The 25,595-nt window shown below is 40.5% G+C and overlaps 1 protein-coding gene across 11 annotated transcripts in view; it reads left to right on the forward strand.

Annotated features, from left to right (window-relative positions):
• celsr1a (cadherin EGF LAG seven-pass G-type receptor 1a) overlaps positions 1–25,595 on the forward strand; it is a 365,300-nt gene that overhangs the window by 304,890 nt on the left and 34,815 nt on the right. For all 11 annotated transcript variants that reach the window (XM_078553378.1, XM_078553370.1, XM_078553374.1 and 8 more), the window contains 10 exons: positions 1,748–1,931; positions 2,380–2,481; positions 5,275–5,369; positions 6,961–7,170; positions 10,899–11,082; positions 12,572–12,715; positions 16,995–17,169; positions 17,869–18,036; positions 18,726–18,852; positions 22,249–22,449. In XM_078553378.1, coding sequence (XP_078409504.1) covers positions 1,748–1,931; positions 2,380–2,481; positions 5,275–5,369; positions 6,961–7,170; positions 10,899–11,082; positions 12,572–12,715; positions 16,995–17,169; positions 17,869–18,036; positions 18,726–18,852; positions 22,249–22,449 — 1,590 coding nt within the window. The remainder of the gene's footprint in view (positions 1–1,747; positions 1,932–2,379; positions 2,482–5,274; positions 5,370–6,960; positions 7,171–10,898; positions 11,083–12,571; positions 12,716–16,994; positions 17,170–17,868; positions 18,037–18,725; positions 18,853–22,248; positions 22,450–25,595) is intronic.

The following is a 25,595-nucleotide window of genomic DNA, read 5'->3' on the forward strand; positions in this document are numbered from 1 at the left end:
AGAGATAAATGACAAAATGGTTGTCAACGTGGCAACTGGGCGAAGGCAAATTTTAATATGATGAATAGCTGTCACTAATGCAATGGCCAAAGGGAAAAATAACAAGTCTGTACAAAACGCAATTTGTGACAGATTGATGGTGCAAAAAACAGTAGCAACAGGGAGGAGTAGAATGGAATTCACTGGTCTCTATATTATTCCCACACCACCGCTCCCTGTCCCCACCCCGCCACCCTCAGCAGGCAGGTGGGGAGGTTGGTAGTGGCAGTTAAACCCTAACAAAAAGGAAACCTGTCCTCAGACACAGTGGAAGGAATTTGGCAACAAAAGGGAGATGGTAGCTGTTGGCTTTGAAAAATAAGTGCTTTTTATACTACACATTGTGGGCCAGGAGGAGCAAGAGTGTTTCCACAGACTCCTCAGGGAAACCTTTGACCTGCCTTCTGCAGGTTGCGACCTCTGTCCCCACCTTCTGACATCCCCAAAGCCATATCCCCCACCCCTTCACCACAAGCCCTGATCTGCATCCTGCCCTGTGATCATGATAGCCAGGGACCTTCCCCAGGAGTCTCAGGCTTGCAGGTTTTCCTACCTGGCAACTAGCCAGCTGTCAATTTGCTGGCTGACTGACAGGAAACAGAAGAAAACAATTATATTGCTGAAAAAAGAGACATGTCTAAGCTTTTTGCCTTGCATTCATCAGGACATTCACAAGAATACCAATGTAAGGGGGAAAACAACAATTTATACTGTATATGAAGAGAGTGCTGATTGGTTAGCAAGTGACGTTGCTGTGGAGCGTGCACCACTGGTGACTGATGGTTATCTGCCAAGCATTGTTTGAAATTTAAACCAGGCAGCTTGACCCTGATTGGTCAAGGCATTGCCCCGAGGAATGAGTCAGCAAATGGCTGTCACTTATTTTGTTCAGTTGAAACAGGCGCAGTGTTCTGTATGCAAAGAACAGGGCCCTGTGTATTAACATTTGAAACTTCCAGTACATGCAAATGCACCACATTGCAAACCTGACTGACAATCTTAAATTGGTTGCCATTATAATTCTTAGCACATTGAGGAATATTTAGCAAATGTTGTCCAATCGCAGAATCACATCTAATGCTGGACACTGTGCTTTGAGTTTTGCAAGCACGGGCTGGTTGGGTACGGTCTGTATCCTGCCCATTGCGAACAGCGGCTGGGACATGATACAATCCACCAGTCTTTGGGACGTACGGCCTACATACCTGATACGTACCTGATGAGTGCAAGACGAAAAACTTAGCCGTGTCTCTTTTTTCAGCAACACTCAAGTTCTGTACTACCAAAAAACAATTATAATGAGGTCCAGCCGTTAAACTTGGCCATGTCCCTGTCATTGCCAGGTTTCCCATACCCCCCACACTTCTTGCTTCCCTGTAAATAACCGGGCCACTGTCTCATCAAACTTCAGAATTCTTCCTTCTTACTCCTGTAAGCTGATTAGATATAATCCCATTATGATTCTTGCCCTGTATTCAACTTCTTTCAGGCTAATGTAAGTACATGTACAAAACTTGTTTAACCATGTTCTTATTAAAATCCGGCTGGCAGAATAGCGTTTGTTATTCACTTTGGAGCTAAGCTGTGAAACACCCTGTTACAAGCCCTCTGGGTTTTATTCCTGTCTGAGCCTTTCAAAATAATGTCAGGCAGGGCACTGTCTCCCACATATGTAAAATCTTAAATCGGGCTAACTTTTCCTTTGCAGGACAACTATTACCAGCCCCAGGATAGCGACACATGCTACCCGTGTGATTGCTTTCCCACGGGTTCTCAATCCCGCACCTGTGATGTGGAAACAGGTCAGTGTTCCTGTAAATCTGGTGTGATTGGACAACACTGCAACCGCTGTGACAACCCTTTTGCTGAAATCACCAGTAGCGGCTGTGAAGGTACGTCAGATTATGGAAATAACAAAAGAATTAGTAAAAAATGCCTTCCTTAGAGAGGTTTCATGTTTAAATGGATTATATAAAAATATGGTTCGCATATTTTTCAAACATGTTTTCCAGTAGTTAATATCCAAATAAACTAAAACAATTTCAAATTTGTATAGAAGCAAAATACTGCGGATGCCGGAGATCTCAAATAAAAACAGAAAGTGCTGGAAAAACTAAGCTGGTCTGGCAGCATCTGTGGAGAGAGAAATAGTTAACATTTCAAACCCAATATGACTCTTCATCAGAATCAAATTTCTATGTTGGTACTTGTGCTTTTGTGCTGTGGCATTAATGGGCAATGTATGATGTGTATATGTGTCACGTATATCCAAAGGTTAAGTTTTTTTATTCCCATGACTATAAAGCCATTCTGAGCTAACTGTTATCTGACTTGTTTCAGTGAAATATAATGTGTGCCCAAAAGCCTTTGAAGCAGGCATTTGGTGGCCAAGAACAAAATATGGACGACCAGCAGCCATGCCATGCCCCAAAGGATCAATTGGTGAGTCATGGTAAAAACATTGCCCCTAATCTTCCATTGTGATGTTGCACAGTGTTGGAGTGGAGGGATCCTCTACATATAGATCTAAATAATGCAATATTGCTTGGAGTAGTCTTTTCTCATCCCTACTTGCATGTGTTACAGCTGTTGGACTGTATATACATTTCTTAATCTCTGAAAGAGATCAGACCCCTGTTATTGGAGCTTCATGTTGGTTTTTATTGATCTTTTAAAATTGGGATTCCCTCAAGGGTATATAAAAATTACAATTGCTGCAATGCCTGGTTTTTTTCTATCATGTTGATGCCACTGGTAATTTGAGCCATCACAACAATCAACAACCATTTGCATTTATATAGTACCTTTAATGTACAAAAATAACCCTTTGAAACTCCATATACATGTCAGCCGCACTACCTTCTGTAATCCTCTCCATTACTTCATCAATTAATTTAGATAAGTTCGTTAAACATAATTTGTCTTTAACAAATCCATGCTGGCTGTAGTTTATTAACCTACACTCATGTGACAATTGATTTTTCTCTTAGTTCCCCCACATCAATGTTAGGCTGACTAGCTATTGGTTACTTTGTTATATCTGTCCCCTCTTCTGAACAGGGGCTATTCAAACCTATTTGTAGATATAATGATTAATGATGCTGCAGAGTGACATAATTCCACTCATTGAGCCTTCTGTGCGGTTTGATGGTGCTGATCATTTCCACATCAGAAATGCACCAACCTGAAATTTCCACTCAACAAATTCAATGCTAGGTTATAAAAAGCAGTTTCGTATCTTGTAGTGTAAGTGTTTCCCACTGGAGAGGTGAAGAATCCTACCCTTCTGATTAGGGGTTTACGACAGTGATGACAGATTATCAACAATGATATACGGCCGAGGGGGTGGGAGAGGAAGGACTAGGATTGACTGGGAGAGGAAGAGGTGTCGGTGGGGTGAGGTTGGGAGGGGAAATGAAGGTGTCAGGGAGGTGCAGTTGGGGGAGGGGGAATGAAGGTGTTGGGGGGGGTAAAGTATTTGGGTTACCAAAACTCATTCCCTAGTATACTTATGGCATCTAATTTCCCACGCACAACCCATTGATTTTTGTCTTCATTAGTTTGAGATTATTCGTGTTCCGTGTAAAACTTCTCCTGAAATTGGTTCAAAGCATGCTTTCCCTGGCGTGTCTTCTGGTCCTACTTTCTTAGCATACTTTGAATTTTCCACGGATTGATTGATCCTTGTGAGACTGCATTTCCCTTCTACTATTTACTTCCGCACAGGCAGTGATGCTAGAATAGTGACATGGAACTTAATTCATTGAGCACACTGCAAATTTGGTGGTCCAAACTAAAAGTATGTAAAGATTATCCAGTAACAGCTGAAATGAGTGGCACTACAGTCACTCTGGAAATTTGTATACGAGACACCCTCCCACAACTTGTATGAGTCACCATCAGTTAAAGCACAAGATTTCAGTTGGGCTCTCTAGAAATGGAGAGTTCTGAATAATAGATAACCATCATGATTATTATTAATTTATCATGATTAGTATTAATTGGGAAAATACCTGAAATTTTAATTGATTCTTTTGTTTTGATTTCTACCACAGGAAGTTAGAAGTTGTATGTAAGCTTGTTGAATAAGTTAATGAAACAGTTAGAGCCATGAAAATGTAGAACTCTCTTTGAATGTTTGTCAGCAAAAAGAGGGAGTGAGGGTAGGCTGAAAGACTAAGTGGATCGCTCCTTCAGAAAGCTGTCACAGAAGTGAATGGCCAAATGTTATCATCCTATAATGTATAGTATTGTATTTTCCAAATTAATACAATTTCAGCCATTTATTCAAGGACACTCAAGCTTGACACGTGTATTACTAGTTTATACAGTACAATATCAGGGACAGTACAGCATAATAAAAAATAAACTGGGACATTAGGGAAGAGATTAAGCAAAACACTGTATTTTTATGGCTACTGTGTCCCAAAAGCATTCATTTTAATTACTTACATAATACTATAATTCTAAGTGTTTGAATTCACAGAGCAGCTGCCAGGAGCTGTTATTACGTGATCTCTCTGGGGCCACTGAAATTAATGATTCCCAGCACTTTTACATTTGACTTGCAAATGGCCCCTTTCAATCTGTACTTGGGCCAGTCAATAGCACCAGCGCAATATAAAATCAGTCAAACAGTTCTCAAAATGTGTTCATTTACAACTTCATGGAAGTACAATCTCACCAAAGTTGAGCATTCTTTGATGCACAGTGAAGGGCCAATAATCCAAGTGCACCATAGTTGAGTGCGAGTTTGACAGACCCTTCCAGAAAATGAAAGAATGTCTGGAGGTCCCTGTCACGGTAAAATCTCCTGTTTAAACAATGGCAGTCGGCTCTAAGTAGCAAATTAAGGGCACCTTTAAAACCTTTATTTGAATTCTGGAACAATGTGCACTACGGCCAACTATTGAAGTTAATTCATACACATCATTTTCATGTGTGCAATCATTGTTGTACACGGGATTGTTAATGTCCTTCTCTAACCCTCATCCTCTACTTATCCTTCTTTCTTGCTAACGCACTCTCTCTCTCTACTTTAGTCTAACACAATTATTCTCTGAGCCAGCGGCACTGCGGTAAATTAAAAGTTGCATTACTGAACAAAAGATTGCTTTGACTGTAACTTACAAGGTTGTTTAGTTGTCACCCTGTAGGTGGTTGAACATACTGAATTTAATTAATGAAATGAGTAGTGACTCTCTGGTAATTGGATCTTCACTTTTCTTTATGCAGGAACTGCAATCCGTCACTGCAATGAAGAGAAAGGCTGGCTCCCTCCAGATCTTTTCAACTGTACCACAGTCACCTTCATTCAGCTCAAGTCTATTGTAAGTCCCATTATTGTACATGCCATTAACACAAAAACAAAATACTACAGATGCTGGAAACCTGAAATGAAAATAGAAAATGCTGAAAATACTCAGCATGTCTGGCAGCATCTGTGGAGAGAGAAACAGAGTTAATGTTTCCAGTCAATGAACAAACAGGATTGCCAAAAAGGAATCTGGTTATATGCTGTTCAGCTGTTATCCCTTTCTCAGGGCCAAGAGTGGGTGAAGCAAAGTCTATGAAATATTAATAAGCGTGGTCTCATAAACACCAAGAGCTGCATTGTGTTTGTGTTGATCTGCAGAAGCAAACAGATCGGCAGTCTAATCTTTTGCTGCAGATTCAAGTTTTTGAATATTTTTTCACTATGTTTTTATTTTTAAGTTCATATCACTTGCTGAGATGGCAGCAACCAACCCCCACACCCCAGCCTGTATCTATCTGTAGCCAGTCACTGCACATATGTACTTGCTCAAGTTTTCAAACTTCCCGCCCCTCAGAATGAGGAAGTGTCCATTCTGAGCTTTTACAGAATTGGTCAGGACAGACATGGAGATCACCATGTGGAGAATCATTACCCCTCAGGCCCAGGGTATTGCCTCCAAGTCAGGAGGTTGTGGGTTGAAGCCCCATAGCAGAACCTAAGCCTATGTTCTCGGCCGGCAGTGCTGCATTGTCAGCAGCGCCATCCTTCCAGATGAGACATTATACTGAAGTCCCATCAACCATGGATGTATGAGGTTCAGTGGTGTTATAGGAGGAAAACAAGGGGAATCCTCATAATGTCTGTCAATATTCCTCAACCAACACAAGCAAAAGTACAAATTAACAGGTTGGGCTGTTTGAGGGACCATTTTGTGTGCAATTTAGTTGCTAAATTACAACAATGACTACCCTGCAAAAAATGCTTTATAGGCTATGAAGTGCTTTCGATCATCCTGTGATTGTGCAAGATGTTATATAAATGTAATTCATTTTTTTTAATATTACCACTTTGTGGTAACCAGACATGGCACATCATGCTATGCCACTCTGAAGTGTATGGTATTCTATTTGCATGTCTCGATGCATAAAGCTAACTGATACTTGGAAAGTAGAATTTAAGAGGAAAATCTGATAGCAGGCTTGGAAAACTTTATGGAGCTTTATGGAAAACTTTTTTCTGGTTGCCATGACCATTGGCACCATTGTGGAATGGGCAACTGAGGTACACTCTCAGTGTGAATCACTCTCACTGGATCTTTGCCCTTTGTCGGCAGCGTGCCATCTTCTGGCCAGCCTTTTGGTCCAATCTATAGTGATGTCATCCACATATTATAAAGGAATCAATGGAAATAATGCGGAAATTAGCACAAATGTGCCCTGGTACACCTTGATGCTTTCTTGAGAGCAAGACAGTTGTGGAGTGTTCCTCTATTTTGTGGCATAATTTGTTGGGGGGCATCAATACGCTGACCCTGTTAATGTAGAGCAAGGGTGAAAATTCCATGTACACTCATAATGCAAATTGGAGCTCATTATTTATCCACGTCAGTGAGGCTCTACATTCCTTTGTTGCACAAATTTACAGAATTCTTTTATGTTTTACAGATGGAAAAACTGTATCGCAATGAAACCAAGATGGATACACACAATTCGAAGAAAATTGCCAACATGTTGCAGAATGCCACAAAACACACACCAACATATTATGGAAATGACATCAAGATTGCTTATGAGCTGATAAAGAGGATTCTTCAGTATGAGGAGAACCAGCAGGACTTTGAACTGGCAGCAACTCAAGATGTTGAGTTCAATGAGGTGTGGTATCTCGTGTTACTTGGTTTATTTTTATTTACCCAATTAAAATTGCTGATCTCTTTTTGGGCTCTCTCCTGTGAAACGTTGTCCTGTCTGTGAAGTGTTGTTCAAACAGTTAAAGAAAGAAAAAAACACTTGCTACACTTTATGTAGTGCCTTTCATGACCACCAGACATCCCAAAGTGCTTTACAGTCAATTAAGAACTTTTGAAGTGTAGTCACTTGTAATGTAGGAAACACAGCAGCCAATTTGCATACAGCAAACTCCCACAAACAACAATGTGATATGACCAGATAATCTGTTATTAAGAGATAATATTGACTGGGCCCCTAGGGATAACTTCCCCGCTCTTCTTCAAAAATAATGTCATGGGATCTTTTATGTCACCTGAGAGGGCACTCTGTTTAATGTCTCAACTGAAAGATGGCACCTCTGACATTGCAGTACTCCTTTTGTGTTTCACTGGAATGCCAGCCTTGATTTTTGTGCTCAACACCTGAAGTAGAACTTGAACCCATGACCTTCTGACACTAGAGGCAAGAGTGGTGCCCACTCAGTCATAGCTGACATAATAGAGAGGACACTCGGAGTTACTCCCCATAAACTTCTATTTCAAAACCTTCTGTACTATAACATAATCTTTCCAACACTTCCCCCACCCTTACCTCCAACAACCTTCAGACTGGATGGAATCTATGTTCTTTTGGGTAATTTTGAATGCGCTGATTAGAGGGATGTTTGTGGTGCAGGAATAATGTAATGATTTCTAAAGTGCCAGCGATCATAGATTTTTGTATCCAATGTGTTAAACTTAAAATCAACTCTGAAACTATCTTCTTTATACTGTCTCCTCCCTGTCTCTCCCCGAACTGAGTTCCACCTCTCTCCTCACCTTTGTCACCTAACTGCAGTTTGTAACTGTTACATGCCATTAAATTGGAAGAGGCCAAGTTGAATGGAGCAACTCCTGTTCCTTTATTATTTGAACAAATGGGTTAGAGTGAGGATAGCAGTATCATGTGATAAATAAAACAGGAAACTATTTTATGGTAAAATATTCTGTTGGTGACAGAGCGTGGGTATACAGCTAAAGTGGGTGTGTGCTATTGCAGGGCCGGTCTGTACAATTTCTCCACTGGGACATATGGGACAGCCCTTTCTCACAAATGAACAGAGCCACTGCCAATACCTGGAAAGTAATCAAACTGCTACAACCACCCATTCACCCACCCTTTCATAGTCAATGCGGATAGGTACCTTAACCTCTCTAAATATGGTTTATTAGCGACATCCATGTGCCGTGATTCTGAATAAAGTTCTTGGTTGAAAGCAGTGGAGCACGGTAGTAGATTGCAAAGATCAGATGTCTACTTTTGACTAGCTAATTGTATTAAAGCCCAAAGGTTTAGGAACGTCAGGCTGAAACCTAATTAGTCCTTATGTAACCGAGCTAGTAATATGTTCAGCCATCAGGAAAGAAGCCTGCTTGAGGTCATAGCCACTGTTTGTTTAACACACACACACTCACATGCACTCACGCTGTCAAAAAAATTGTCTGTTTTCTCTAGTTGCAGAAGGCAGGTGTTTCAAACAGTTCAGTTTTGGATCAGGATTTCCTTCCATTGCATTAGTTGAAGTTTGACTGTTGGCTGTAATTTCACATTCTGCAGTTGAGTACTATACATTCAGGTCAAAGGCATTGGAAGGAATGTCAGAATATTCCTTCATTAACACTATCATGTGAACATATAAACGCATGAAATTTGGGCTTTTGGTGTAAGCCACTGACTACAACCCTTGATACCAGAGTTAATTGTCTTAAAGTGCTGCCTGACTATTTCCTCATTAGCTCCAATGGAGAAATCTTTTGCTATGTTTACCCAAGGGGCGCTTCCAGCTGGAGCTGCTGCCTTTTACAGAGCTGGAATTTGTTGCAACTGATACTCGCTGTGCTCTGGGTTAAAGGTCATGTTGGACACTGTCACTTCTTTGTATTTTTAAAACTTAGTAAACTTACACAACAGCGAAAATGTGATGTAATGTTTGGGACACCAAGTGTGAAATGTGACCTCATCTACTCTGCCCAACTACAGCTTTCTATAAATTTGTGTTCCAAGTAAAATGTTGTGTGATGCTTTCTGACGTGGTGCTATAAAGTTTAAGCTGTAGCAGTGTGTGATTGTAATAGGAGAATGTGATACTGGCTTGTCCTTTGTGTCGATAACTAGTTACTGTATATATTGGCATTCTTGAGAGGTTCCAGGAGCTAATCTTTCTAGCTGTGCTCTTGTTACTGCTGATATTGCCCTATAATGAGTAAAATGCTGGTTAGCCATATCACTGGAGCTCAGCATACTGATGTGGTTAAGTATGGTTTGTGCCTTGACTTAGTTACACAGGGCAAGTTCCAATTCAATCTTGTAGCCTAAGGAGGACATTCTGCAGGAGCAGAAATTGGAAGAATGGGAATGTTCTGGGCTGCCTTGGGACACTTTTGTGTGACTGGTTAGAGAGCCTAGCTGAGATTTGGGAGCAGATGACCAGTCTATCCTATAACACAGGCTGGCTGTCTGTGCCGTTAAGGTTATGGAAAAAAGAGGATAATATCTTTTCCAAATGTCTCAAAGTAATGAAGTTGTGTTCTTGAACATTGAACAAGTTGGATTCCTTCTCTTAGATGATACTCAATGCTCTCCAAAGGATGCAAATCCCTCATTGAGTAGACAGAAAGCGATAGATTTCTGGATACTAATGACATCAAGGGACATGGGCGTAGCGTGGAAAAGTGGCGTTGAGGTAGATGATGAGACATGATCTAATTAAATGGTGGAGCAGGCTCGATAGGCCGAATGGCCTGCTCCTGCTCCTATGTTCCTATGAGTAGCAACATTTTTCTGCCCACTATGTGAATGTATCCATTGGTGCCTAAAACAGAATGACCCGCAGACTAAGCTGCCACATTTACACGTACATGCAGTGGCAAAGCATTAGCATTTTTGAACAGAGCGTATAATTTGTTGTTAAATCAAATGCCAGTATTTTAAGTTTTCATTCTTATCATTGTGTCATTGAAAAAAAATTCTTCTTTTGAATCATCCTGAAGTTAGTACTTGATGTTGCTACCTGTATAAAGGATGTGAATTAAAAACCCAGCTACACTTGATTGATGAAGACATGGCACAAAGACCTATCTGCCTACATTTGGACTTCAGTTTTGTCAGCAGTTGTTTCTTATCTACAATTGCGATATGATTTAACACTGGTTATGTAGAACCAGGGAATAAGATTAGGACCACCTTGTGCATTTATGACTATAGCTTAGATTTTGTTTTCTATCTAAAGTAATGTTCCCAGCAAGCTAAAGTAACGATATAGGGACTTTAGCATTCACAAACGGAGTATCATTTACAGCATAACTAACCATGGACTGAAACATTCAGCCCCAGAGAGGATATTAATAGGTGACTTTGGCCACAATTCTTTAAAAAAGCTTAAAAGATTATCTGTAAATAATACAGCACCATAGAGAGTAATATTCTCGTTCAACGGTCATTGGAATGGAGGTTAGAAAAAGCTACAAAATCTCCTTTTGTCTGGCAACCATCCCAAGCAGAAAGGTGGCCTATTAGTCACATAAAAAGGAGGAATTTATAATTCTTACCTCTGGCACAAACTCAACTGGAAGGCATTTTACAAGTTTAAATATTTGCCATGGTTTTTGTTTCAGAATATTATCAAAGCTGCTAGCGCTATTTTGGACCCTCAGAACAAGGAGCACTGGGAACATATCCAGCGCACAGAAGGAGGCACCGCACATCTGATGAAACACTATGAGGAATACGCGCACACCATAGCACAAAACCTGAGGAAAACCTACCTTCGACCCTTCACTATTGTAACTCCGAATCTGAGTAAGTAATAGAGACAATTACTTGTGTGTTGTAATTGGGTAAGAATGATAGTCCCTTTCTGGAAAAATGGATTTTGCGGGGCGGTGCTGTCATTGTCAGTGTTCACCATCATTACCCTTCTGAAACTGACCCCAACCTCAGGATGTTGGGTGTGTGTAGATTAGCGCAGAAATCCTGGCATTGCAGCCTGTCACTCAGTGCTTCGGCAGAGGCTGCGCTGTGGCCCTCACTCTACCCGAGAGCTGGAAATCCTGAAATCAATGAGAACTTCAACATTTCCCACTCCCACATCACTGTTAGTAACCCTATAAAAAGTTACACCTTGTTCATCTATCAGGCATAGCTGGGGTTTTAATGGTGATGTAATAAAATTTGATGAACAACAGAACTGACCCTGTTATATTTGTAGAGTGCTGTTAAATGACTAATTAATAAATATTTTAAGCTAAATTTTTTAAATAATTTTTAAAGTGTTTTCACACAATACTTTAGCTTCTGACTTTGCCACATATGTATGTCCCAATCTTTAAATTGCTCTCTGTCAAAATTTGAAAAAGTCATTTTATTTCACTGCTTATTGTTTCCTATTTGGGTGTCTGAAGACCCTTTAGTGTAATTGATTGCTTAGGCAGCCTGAGATATTACTCCAGCTCCACGCTGGGAAATCCCCAATGAAGGGCACTACAACCAGTTGTAGTTTGGTGCACAGTAATAGAGGTGAAAATCATGCTCGATCTCTCAGCGAGAATTACTTTGAGGTCCGTGATGAGCACCCCTGCTTCGCCACTGACCTCAAGCTCTGGTCCAATGTTTTTATGATGAGTTAGTATACTTAAAATCATGGTCAGTGGATATACTGTAGTGCAGTCTATTAATATTTCAACATGTGCCAATAAGAGCCACCATGTCTCCAGCATTGGGAGTGCAAGACTGAAATGCATAATCTGTCAGACTCCATTTCAACAGCTTGGCCATTAGTGCCCCACCAGTTCCCCCATCAGAGAGTTAATGGAACCGGCATGAATGCAAAATTAATATTGTTGCCTTTCACATTATAGACTTAACTAATCCTGCCTTAATGGATGGATTATTGTTTCTTTATTGATTTATTTATGGAGCCTCATTCAGCCTCAGCCACATGCATGAGCGAGCAGCATAGTCCTGTCCAGCACCAGTGTTGGTGACTCCTCCCACAGCTCCACCTACTGTACCAGCCAGTTCAGTTCACGTGCATTGTAGATATTTACTATTTAACACTGAATAAACCTTGGCCTTAAGTGGCTGTGCATAAAGTTGTGAACCAACGAAGCAAAAACTCCTCCAATAACCTTTGTGCCATTCAGGAATCTGGATGAAGCCACTTATTAATTATGTAATAGAAAATGACATCCATAAAAGTATTATATATTTTATATGCACAACCCACAAAGGTCAAAGCAACATTTTCCCATGTATCTGGGTTTTATGTGTGTCTTTCTTTTACCTCAAGTCATTGCAGTTGAACTCTTTGAGATGGCGAACTTTCCAGGTGCCAGCATGCCACAATTAGAGAAAATCCGTGAAAAAATTCCCAGAGATCTTGAATCCAGTGTGTTCTTTCCAGATGCCCTCCTCAAAGCTGGAGGTAACAAAGGTACATCACACCTACTTCTATTATTTCTTGCATTGTTTTTATTCAAATTTAATTGTAGTTTGTGTATTCTAAGCTTCACCATGAGTCACATTTGATCCATCATCCATGCTGAGTTAGTTGGTCTTGACTTGAATGGTTCCGAAATTCAAGTGCTTGTATGGAGGAAGAAAAAATATCAGCCGAGGCTCCCAACCCTGATTGCTATCCAGCGGAACTGAAATATGTATGCCTGTTTGCATGTGCACACATGCCTGCGATTGGATGAGGAAAAGATCAAATTCAACTGTGCTGCTTTCATGGTTGGATTGCCTGCCAACATCCAGGGGTGAAAGTGGGAAACGGCATGAAAAAAATATGCTCCTCTTACCTATCAAAAGTCCCATATCATTGAAGTCATTTAACATGAGTTTATTTAGCTTACAGAACTTCATCAATGAAGAAAATGCTCTTAAATGTTTCAGAATTTGTGTAAATTCAGAATGTTGAAGTTTAGTTGAGTACTATTATAACAGATAACTTGTTTTGCTTTTTATTTGAACTGTTCATGGGGCAAAAAAAATTGTTGCCTTTGAAGGCAAGCGTTCAGTGTAAGTATTATATCAGCTTCACAGTAGTTTAATGTCAACTAACTTCAATGATATGGGACTTTTGCCATTAATGAAACAAAACGAAGGAGATTCTTTATATAATCCTTTCTCAGGTGCATAGCTGCTTTCTTACAGTGGTGCGGTCATGTGCAATTATATTATTCTTGTGATGTACAGTGTTACCACAATTATTTAAGAGTCAGCTCATTCATATCCTTATTAAACATCCTGGCAAATAAAACCCACAGCCACCACATACTTTGTTTAAAAAAAATACAAGTTCATACTGATTTTGTGTAGCTAAGTCATACATAGCAGGAAATTTGCAAGTTTAGTCTCTGGTCTCTGCTGACTTATCTGATCTCATCTAGATCAGTTGTACGGATGCCACATTTGGCCTCAGCATTTTTGGGTCAGGGCGGGGAAAATGAACTGAACTTTTTGCTTGTGGTCACTATCCAGCAATACCTACATAAGTTGCACATGTGTCAATTTTAGGGCGACAACAGGTTTAGGTTCAGTGATCCCCCTAAGCTGCGTGTGTGTGCGGCCATGCAGAATTGTGAAGGTATCGCACAGGCTGCTTACAAGCTGTACCCTTTAAGATAGAGCACTCACACGACTGTGCAAAAATATTTATAATTATCACGAGTTGAAGGAAACCAACCGCACAAAGAAAATTTAGAAGGACCATTGGTCTGGCTTGGCTGTGATAAACCTCATGGTCAAAAGGCTGCCAGCACTTAACTGGCTAGGCTGACTTGGTCGCAGGCCTGAACGGGTATGGCAGATAACTGTTTTAGCCACTCGATACCGGATCTGGCTGGATCTCATAAAGCACTATTGAGTCCTGATCACCTCTGCCAAATGTGTTCTTTATCCTCTCGGAATGCAAAGGTAACTTGCAGCTTCTTTTCTCGACTGCAAACCATGTTTTTAAACCCCTTTCCCCTGCCTCCTTCACCCTCACCTTCAACAAGTGGAAAGAGTTCATGGGTCAGGGGTTTTAGAATAGCAGGGCTTCCCATCCGAAGAGTTAGCAGGGGATGCATCCTTGCCAATACTGGCTTTCCCCTCAGCCATTTAATGCTCCAGTTGGCTGGAAGTGGAACTTCTGCCCCTCACTCGGGAGAAAGTCCCGCCTCAGAGAGCTGCCGGCCAGTCTGATTGGCTGGAAGCTCTCTCATCCCAGCAGTGCCAGATGCTGCAGTGAACAGGACTGGGACTACCAGCAGTCCCCAGGGTATAAGTCTCAGGAATCCAGGAGCAGGTAAGTGTGGGGGTCTCATGGTATAGAGCGGAGGTGAGGCCCGGTGGTGGGGACTGGGTGGTTGAGCAGAATGGGAGCTGGGTTGTTGATGGAGAGGCCAGGGGGGGAGGGAGCACCCACATGGGCAGACCTCGTGGGGGTGGGAGAGGCGCCTGATGTTGAAAGGAGGCTGCTGATGGTGGTGACCCCCCCAGCCCCTTCATGCCAGAGGCCTGAAGCAGGATCACTTTCCAGGCATCCCCCTTCTGTTCCTGAACTCTTCCCGCCGGCCTGAAAATTGAAGCTGGACAGGAAATGACCCTTAAGTGGTCATTAATTGGCCAGTTAAGGGCCTCAGTTGGGGCAAGGGGGGTGGGCCAAGGGGAGGTGGTGGCATAGTGGTATTGTCACTGGACTAGTAATCCAGAGACCCAGGGTGGTGGTGGAATTTGAATTCAATAGAAGTCTAATGATGACCAAACAATTGTCATAAAAACCTATCTGATTCACTAATATCCTTTAGGAAAGGAAATTTGCCATCCTTACCCAGTCTGGTCTACATGTGACTCAAGATCCACAGCAATGAAGTTGACTTTTAAGTGCCCACTGAAATGCCAAGCAAGCCGCTCAGTTGTATCAGAACCGGTCCCTAATAGCACTGTGGGTGTACCTACACCACATGGACTGCTGTGGTTCACGAAGGCAGCTCACTACCAACTTCTCGAGAGCAATTAGGGATGAGTAATAAATGCTGACCTAGCCAGCGGCGCCCACATCCCATGAATATCCCACCTCCCTGTCCTTGAAAACTACCATCCCACCACTTCCCTCTCCGAAGTCCTTGAATGATCAGCTGTCTCCCAAATCCATGTCCATCCTTTCTGGAAGCCCATATTTGAATCCTAGTAGGTTTTTTCCCCATGCCGCAATACCGAAACAGCTTTTACAAAAATCACAAAAGTGATCCTATGTGACTGTGACAGCTAATCCTCCTCACCCTTTTCAACCTGCCTGCAGCCTATGGCACGATTGACCACATTATCCTCCTTCAATGTCTCGCTTGTATCATCCAGCTGGGTGGGACTTCACTCACCTGATTCCATTCTTATTAATGCAGTCATTGCCAGAGCATCATCTGCAATGATCTCTTTGCCTCTCACACTGTTACCTCTGGTGCCCCTCAAAGATCTAACCTTTGCCCCATCCTGCTTTCCATCTACATGCTGCTCCTCGGTGACATCATCTGAAAACACAGCATCAATTTCCAAATGTACACTGACACCACCTAGTTCTACCTCACCACCCTCTTTCTTGACCCCTCCAATGTCTCTAATTTAACTGACTGCCTATCTGATACTTGTACTGGGTGAGTAGAAATTTCCTCCAACTAAATATTTAAGAAGACAAAAGCCATTGTTTTCATTGTCCCCACCACAAACTTCATTCCTAGATACTGACTCTGTCCCTATCCCTGGCAACTCTCAGAGGCCGAACCACTGTTTGCAGCCTTAGCATTGCATTTTCCACTGAGATGAGCTTCCAACCACATCATTGCACCATCACTAAGACTGCCGACTTCCACCTCCATAGCATTGCCCAACTCCAGCCCATCTCAGCTCTTTGCTGCTGAAGCCCAAGATCTTCTATGTCTTTGTTAGCTATGGACTCGACTATTCCAGTGCTCCTCTGGCCTCCATAAACTTAATGTCATCCTAAACTCTGCTGCCCATATTTGCACCTTGCCTTATTCGCCCATCATCACTATGCTTGCTGACCCACATTGGCTCCCAATTAAGCAACACCGTAATTTTAAAGTTCTTATCCTTGTGTTCAAATCCCTCTATGGCTTCACCCTTCCCCCTCTCTGTGATCTCATCCAGCCCCACAATCCTCTGAGGTATCTGTATTCCTCCAATTCTGGCCTCTTGTGCATGTCTGATTTTAATCATTCCTCTATGGTCAGCCATGCCTTCAGCTACCGAGGCCCTAAGCTCCAAAATTCCTTCCCTAAATCTCTGGCCCTTTCCTCCTTTAAGAAGTTCCTTAAAACCTATCTTCTTTTGTCCTAGTATCTCCTTATGTGGTTCAGTGTCAAATTTTGTTTAATAATGCTCCTGTGAAATGCTTCTACGCCAAGGGTGCCATATGCATGTATGTTGCTTTGTTGATGGAACCAGAGTCCACAATTGTCAAAACTCTGAGAGGGGAAGGGAGAAAATTGGAAGAAAAATAAGAGTTTGAGAAATGCCCGCAAAGTTGGTGGATCTAATATCAGACATTCTTAGAGAACTTTTATAGCAGGACAAATGCCACACATTATTGGGAACTGTTTGTTAAACTAAAATGCCCAGGATTCCACATATGACTGAGATTCTAGTTGAATGCATTGAAAAGATAGTCTTGATTATTTGCTGTCGTACAATATCTCCTAATAAATCTATAGGACAGGGCAACCATCCTGATCACAATACCATTGGGAAGTCGGAAAGTACATTTTCAAGAAGGAAGAAGAGAAATGCAGATGGATCCCACCAGTATGCAGTTGCCGTGGTAATCATTTACAGATCACTGGGATTGCTTTTGCCTGAACGATATGATCCTGATCGAAGAAGTATGAGGTGAGATTTTGCACCTGTTTATTGCACACTCAAATTTCTGAGACATGAGTGAGTTTTCCAGCTTTGAGTTTCTTAAATAAATTGAAAACCATAGTCTTTCCATCACATCCAAACTCGACTAATCACTGGCCAGCATGCCCAATTTCCAGATACCTGTCTCAATTCTGAAACTGAAAGAGCAACTTTCATGAGTCCCTGGTGACTGTAATTTACAGTCACAATAGATATAACTTTCACCCATTCACAAAGAAAGATTGTGTCTGCAAAATCCATAGTTTCTGAACAGGATAATATTGGATTCCAGTAGATTTATCTGGGCTATAACTTTCTAACTAAAGATAAATCATCGCCTGGATCATTTCAGAACAAAAACATTAACTACTGGTTTATATAACAAGATGCCAAATTCAGAATTAACTTCCTCAGAATTGAAAAAAGTGATAGCTGTCAACATCTATCTGTGTTACACAGCAGCTCTGAGCTGGGGAGCAGAGCTTACCTTTGGCCCTAATTTTTAAGAGAGGTGATGCAAGCTGGAGACCAATCACAACAATTTGTGTTTTTACTTTGAGGTACTTTAAAGATGTATATTTAAGGACATTGAAATTTTAAGTGTTGCTGCAGGTCTTGCCTTGCCTGAATTCTTATGGATGGCTTTATTTATATGAATGCCTTTTTCAAAATGCTGTTTTTCTTCAGAGTACCTACTCGACCAGTCATAAATACACCCATCATAAGTGCTACAGTTTACACTGAGGACCATCCTTTACCACAACAGTTGGAGAGCCCAGTAACTCTAAAGTATCGTTTATTTATAACAGAGGAAAGGACCAAGCCCCTTTGTGTGTTTTGGAACCACACTCTTGCGTAAGTGAGACAAAAAAGCTTTTAATTTCTGTTTTCTCTTTGAAGCTGTTAAACTGATGAGATAAGAATAATATAAATTGCCTGTTTATACACAAATGGTCCAGTGTGCATCCTAATGATTTTCTTTTAAGTACCGGATTTGGCCGTACAGTTAACTTGCATCGACCCTTCACTATAATACCATGATGATTAGATCCATCATTGCATCTTATATAAAGCTCATTTTATAATTCCTTCTGAATTAGAGAACTGTTTAAAACATCTCCCTTGATATATATTACTGTAATTCTGCTTGTATTGATCCCAAATTGGTGCTATGGTGATGCTCCACTTTATTTTTACATTTAATCTTATTTCCAAAAGCACTCACAGGCTGTGAAAATCTGCAAGCCCTTTTGGTGCACCCTCATCACAGTTTTGACACTCAGTTGCCAAATGCAATGCCAAAGAACAACAAGACTATAATCCTATGAATAACATCTCCATGTACAGTATTTAATTCAAAAGTAATATGAGCATGTTTCAGGAGCTAATGGAGAAAATGGGAAAGGAATAAAACTCATTCAGAATACATATCCTTAAGTTAGGCACGCTCATTATTTAACAGAGGCACAAATATTAGAAGGTTACATAACTTGGCTGGTGGTTCTTGGTTCTTTTGTAATCCCTTTATCTGTTTCCTTTGATAGGATTGGAGGCACAGGAGGGTGGTCTTCCAAAGGGTGTGAACTTGTCCTTCGGAATGAGTCCCATATCAACTGCCAGTGCAATCACATGACTAGTTTTGCCGTGCTCATGGATATCTCCAAGCGGGAGGCAAGTTAGATCTGATCACATGACTAGATGCAAACTGTTTCCATTGTGCTCAGGACAGTACAGTGCACATTTTCCAGTTTATTAAACACATTTTCCACTTATTGAACACAGGCAGAGACATGTCTTGCTTTTTGTCTCATTTGCCAATGTTAAGATCAGTTTGCAGGAATTGAGCAAACTTAAAAAGCGTAGCCTGCAGCAGTGCTGTCTTTTTGAACTAATAATATTTTATTACAGTATTATTGATACTCAAGCCTCAACAAAGCTCCAGCATTTAGTAGAAAATGAAAAGGTGTGGTTATGTAAAGATGTCTGTAACTGGTATTAATCCTGAATATGTCCTCAAAACTGAGTTATTTAATAGATTCGGGAATGCTGTGGAATTGATTTTAGTTTGTCCTATTTAGTTCATTTCAGTTTCTGCTCAGTAGCCTTTGAAATGAAAGGAATGTTTGTGAGATAGAATTCATTAGTAACAAAGAATGACGAATGGAGATCCATTGTTCCCACGTTCACAATTTGGGGTGGGTGGGGGTGGAATGTTATAGCAACATAGCAACATCTGGGTTACTGAGCTGTGCTTGGGAATGCTATCAGCAATTGATTTTAAAAGTTGCTGTATGCTCTCCATTTGCAGATTGCTCTGTATGGCCCTTGTACTACCCTGTATTTGCTCCAGCATAGCAGCTACTTTCCTTCCCAAGGCCTGGAAAGCCTAAGGATTTATGAATATGTTGTCTCTGTCCCTGTTGGCTGTGACCATAAGAATACCTATGGTATACCAGCATAAGTTCGAATCTTAGCTCTATCAATAATCTTATGAACCAAATCAAAAGGCAGAAGCCAGCAGCTTGAAATCATGCTGCAGTCATATTAATGTTGTAACCAGCAGTGGGCTTTATTTAATAGAATGATAAAACACTACAGATGTTCTGATGCAATTGAAAGGGGACAATTGAAAATTTTTCCTGGACGCATTAATGTCACTTTAAAATTTCACTGCCTATAAAGTCCTGAGGTTATGAGAGGCACTATACAATTTCTTTCTATCTTATGAAGATATTTTAAGGTAGATAATTTTGTGTTTACTGGCTAGAACTTCTTTAAAAGCTGAACATAGAAAAGATTATTTTACAGTAAGGCAATACTGGAAGGAAGTCCCCAGCACAGAGAACATGTACATGTGTTTTTGGTGGGTGGGATACTAATGAAAGCAGTATTGTATAGATTGTACAACAACGAAACATCAAGGCACTAAAACTAGCAAGTGATAACCTGTTTCAAAGCATAGGCCCTGATTTTAAATTCAGGCCTGTTTTTGGTGGGAGAGCAGCAGCAAGTTATGGAAACTTATTCTCTGGTCTGGAAATGAAGCCCAAAGCCTCATTTAAAGAGTGCCAGTTGTCTTCCCGAGATGAGATATTATCACAGTGATGGAAAATTGCATGACCAGGGGCTGCCCGCCAACGACAGTAAATTGACAGGATTGGCTGTCTGGCAGATATATCCTGCAATTGTTGGGGGGGGGAGCGGAAAGGGAGGCATTGGAGGTTTCACCTTTTCTTGTGGAGACTGGAAGGACAACTCCTACTCCTTCTCCTGCCTCTACAAGGAAAAAGGAAAGGACTTCTTACATTTATATAGTTACTTTCATGAGCACTTGGGATATCCCAAACCACTTTAAAGGCAAATATGTACTTTTGAATTGTAGTAACTGTTGTAATGTAGGGCAAGTAGAAAAGAGAAATTTAAAAATGGACCTTTTTCTGCTTTTGTGCTGTGTTGGCCTGGCAGGAAACTCAATGCTGCTCACCTGGTAAATATTGCAGTTGGGACCCAATGACATCAATAAGACCCAACAAGAATATGTTAAAAAGGGTTCGACCGGCTTTGTGCGATGTCCTTCCCAACTGCTCTGGGGAACAGGTTATAATTGCTACGGGTCAGTTTCTGGCAGCTTCAGGGCAGTTAAGTGAATGGGCGGACTTTAACTTCCCACTCACATGGCTTCCACAGGAGGGTATTGTTAAAGTAGCCCCAAAATGGTTTCCAGTTTGCCCTGGTGTGAGTTCTCCAGGTGATGCCCAGACAAGGACTTCAGCAAGCCTCACAGCAGATTGATGCATGTAAAAAGCTTAGCAGTAATTATAGTTCTTGATAAAATGTCACTGTAAATTAAATGTGCAGAAAAAGAAGTGTTGGAAAGTAACTCTGCTGTTTTAACTGTAACTATCATTTTTAAAATAAATTAACCTGTTGGTGATTTTCCTAATAGTTTAGTGTTTGTTAAGTGACTAGCAGAGCTATAAATGTTCTCTGGTACATTGATTTTATTATTTTGAAGCATTGTTGTTTGTTGGAGTACTGTCTTTCCTTAACAAAAACAGAATTACCTGGAAAAACTCAGCAGGTCTGGCAGCATCGGCGGAGAAGAAATCAGTTAACGTTAACTGATTTTTTCTCCGCCGATGCTGCCAGACCTGCTGAGTTTTTCCAGGTAATTCTGTTCTTGTTTTGGATTTCCAGCATCCGCAGTAGCTTTTAGCTTTTTGTTTTTATCTTACTGTCTTTCCTTGTCAGCTGAATTATTCTTGGATCAGCAATCACTGTCTAGTGTCCTCTAGTGTAGAAGACATTTTACTATTAGGATACTCTCAGTATATACTGAAATTCTGCTCCAGAGAACACAAATACTTCAGCAAAAGTACCACCAACTGTAAAATAAACTTGAAGGGGTCACAAACAACACAAGCCAAAGATTAGATATAACCATCAAAAATGATCTTTTGGTGTATCGTTAAAATAGTTTGTTGCTGTAAATTTATCTCATTAAACATAAAATAACTTCAAACATTACAGCAATTTCCACAACATATAGAAAATATTTCTAGCTTGCCTTTACACTTTTGTATTAAACACACAACATGATCACTACACTCTGTAATGGTCAATTTGTAAGTAAAGAATCCCATTACAAACGGTAATTTTTCTTATCTGGGATAAATACCTCTGGGCCAAGGGCACATCGGCTATTAATTGTGGAATCTGTTGAACTTCTATTTTCATTTTCACGCTAACATCTATTTATTAGCTTGCAGGTGGATCGCTCTGGGTCATAGATTTCTCAAAGCCTGTTATTAATTTTGGATTCTGAAGGTCTGACATAAGGTGTGTTACAGTTAGTGTTCAGAAGTTAGCTTCACCAGCTTTCTCCAGCGTTGTGTGTCTTAGCCTAGCAAGGTGTTGTATCTAGTAACCCAGTTGAAACTTCATGAAAATTGCTCCCAGCAAAATTGGGCACCCTTCAGTTTGTCATAGGCAGTACTAAGTAGTGCCCAAACCTATGACTTTCCATGTGTATGTACTTTGATATTCCTATTATCAATTCTCTTCCAGCATGGTGAGGTCCTCCCGCTGAAGATTGTCACGTATACCACTGTCTCAATATCCTTGTTTGCTTTGTTTGTGACTTTCCTCTTCCTCATGCTGGTCAGAACCCTGCGCTCAAACCTCCACAACATCCACAAAAACCTGGTGGCAGCTCTCTTCTTCTCAGAACTCGTCTTCCTCATTGGAATTAATCAGACAGACAATCCAGTAAGTGCCTATTTTTATAGTGATTTAATATCTCAAAACTATTAAATCTCAGTGTAATCAGTATGGTAGACTGAATTTTCAGTGGAATATAATGTATAATTTGATACCAATTCTGTTTACCTATTGTTTTTCCAGATCTCAGTAATTTTCTCAGGAAACTGGTTTCAGATTCAAAGCAGGTTGATGGGATGAAATTTTATTTTGTGTACTAGATGCATGGGTACTATGTGAAATGAGAATGGGGAGGCTTAATCCATTTAATAATGAGAAAAAACCATTTTTCAGTGCCTCGTGGTTAATTAGTTGTGGAAGGTTGTCACATCTGTGATGAAAATTGCCACAGTGAGATAGAAGTAGAATTTGTTCCTGTTTTCTCTTTTTGATTATGCCTGGCAATTTTCTTCACTATCTGTTCAGACGACCATCCTAATTGATAATAGCAACGCAGCCGATATTCTACAGTGTTATAATTCAAGCCCCAGTAGTCATCATAAGACTTTGAAACACTGTAAATAGTATGGAGTCTCTTGAGGTGTGCAGCAGTGTGACATAAAACAATCATTTACGGTAACGCTGAACTTTATTGAATGGTTTAGTGTATAGAATCCCAACAGCGCATACGTTACGCAAGAGCTCTTCATGTCACTTCTTGATGGATATGTTATGTGCCGTTTTGCAGTTGTGTAGCTATTTTGCCTGTTATTGCTTGTACAGTATTTCAATCCTTTTTCTGTCTGGGTGAGATGGTATTTGCATCTCATTTGCATGGAACTCTGCTTTTGATATAGAAAAATTTTTTTGTGCTCACCTGATTTGCACATTTAATAAACATTTTCTACTGTTGGACAGTTTCAGGCATCATGAATTTTTCAGACCCTTTCAATTAACTTTATGCAAAGAATCGTTTTCTCCCCAGCTCAAGTCTTCATGTGTCTCATAAGCACCAGCAACTGGACTTTAGCAAAACTGGGCCCTAAATGTTTCTAAATCAACCAAGCATTTCCACTAACATAGGAAAAGCTCATTTCATTTTAAACAAGTTCTGAAATGAGTTCATCCACATTAATACTTGTGGTCATTCCAGAGAAAACTCATTAGCAACATCTAGTGAAAACATACATTATTGCAGGCAAAGCACACATCAAAATGTCCCTTAAATGCATGGGTAGATAAAGATCTGAGAACTTCGGAAAGCTCATCACTACTGCTTTGTGTCCAGCAGCTGATTGGCTGGCTGCCCTTTGGAAGTTTGACCTTGTCTTGATGGTGTTATTCGGTGTATCAGGCTGAAAATGAATCCAAACAAACGAAAACAAAAAATTTGCTAATGGAGACAGCAGTGAGTTAGATTCAGCAAGTGGATAACGAATAGGATTATTGCTAGCTGTACACTTATCAGATTTTAGGGCCCTGATATTTGTGGAGAGGTAGGAAGGTCCAGAGGAAGGCACTGGAAATGCTCAGCAAGGGCAGGAACGCATTCCTTGTTTTTAAAATTTTGAATATGGAGATGTAGGTGTGTTTCACATAAGAGTAAGGAGCAAGGTCTTGGGATATTGATCTTGTGCTGGAAATCATTGTGAAGTGGATGGTGGTTGTACAGTGTGTCCCTGAAGACGAAGACCCAAAGCTTTCTGCAAATTGAGCTTGGAGCTTAATCTACATAATGCTGGTGTGCTGCAGACACCAGTCGGGTATTCTGATGCAGGTCATGGGTTGGTGCCAGCAATAACATAATTTGTATGGAGCAACTGATAAACTACATTCAGTGTATGGAGGAATGCATTTGGATAATTCTAAGATAGTTTCTTAACACAGGTCTGTCAGCTTTGGGGGAAATAATGTTACCCGGTCTTATGGCACTCTATCGCAATTTATGATAGATGGTTTGCACTGTTCAGTTTCTATGCAAGTAAACAATGAATAATAGAACAATTTGTAAATGTTTGGGATTCATCCAAGCCCTTGTTAGTCTTTGATAAAGAATGGCAAACATTAAGAGAAATCTAATAAGTGGACTATCAAATACTGTAAATGATTAAAATTCAATTTGCTGTTAAAGTATCCACAAATCCTGAATTTGTCTTCAGAAAAAATTCACTGCAGGTTTTAAACTTCAAAAAATTGGTAATTACAAACATCAAGATTCTTTAAAGCTTTTTTGCTTAAGTGACTGGTTATTCCTATATGATTTGTAATGGAAGGCTACTGTTTTGAACTGTAGACACTGGCATAGTCAGAATAAAGGTTTACCTGGAGAGAAGGGACAGTGAATGTTCACACTGGACAGCATGCTCTGTTGATAAATGCTGTAGAAAATCATACCTGTGTTACTTTAGTACCTTTATATAGTGGGTGCTGACAAAAGAATGCAATATCACAAACTTATTTCATAGAAAAGGAGTGTACTTTGGATAAAAAATTGTGCAACAATGCTTGTGTCTTATTAAATATTTCTTATAGACTGTATATAATGCCAAATGTGATGAAGCAGAGCTTTAACATAAGAAATAATTCCAAAGAGGGAGTGCAGCGAAGTTTTATCAGACTGATTCCTGGGATGGCGGGACTGACATATGAGGAGACATTGAGTTGGATTATATTTGCTGGAGTTCAGAAGAATGAGGGGGGGATCTCATAGAAACCTATAAAATTCTAACAGGACTAGACAGGGTAGATGCAGGAAGGATGTTCTCGATGGTGGGGGAGTCCAGAACCAGGGATCACAGTCTGAGGATACGGGGTAGACCATTTAGGACTGAGATGAGGAGAAATTTCTTCACCCAGAGAGTGGTGAGCCTGTGGAATTCACCACCACAGAAAGTAGTTGAGGCCAAAACATTGTATGTTTTCAAGAAGGAGTTAGATATAGCTCTTGGGGCGAAAGGGATCAAAGGATATGGGGAGAAAGTGGGAGCAGGCTATTGAGTTGAATGATCGACCATGATCATAATAAATGGCAGAGCAGATTCGAAGGGCCGAATGGCCTACTCCTGCTCCTAGTTTCTATGTCAATTTACATAGTAACTTACCATAACTCACAAATGTCTCAAAGTTTCACTTTTTTTTAACTTAAGTGGCAGATGAGTCTAAAATCTCATGAGAAAGTAGAAACCTCCAATGCTGTAACATTCTCTCCAATGCTG

This window comes from Cetorhinus maximus, chromosome 12, assembly GCF_964194155.1.
Source record: "Cetorhinus maximus chromosome 12, sCetMax3.hap1.1, whole genome shotgun sequence".
Classification (NCBI taxonomy): domain Eukaryota; kingdom Metazoa; phylum Chordata; class Chondrichthyes; order Lamniformes; family Cetorhinidae; genus Cetorhinus; species Cetorhinus maximus.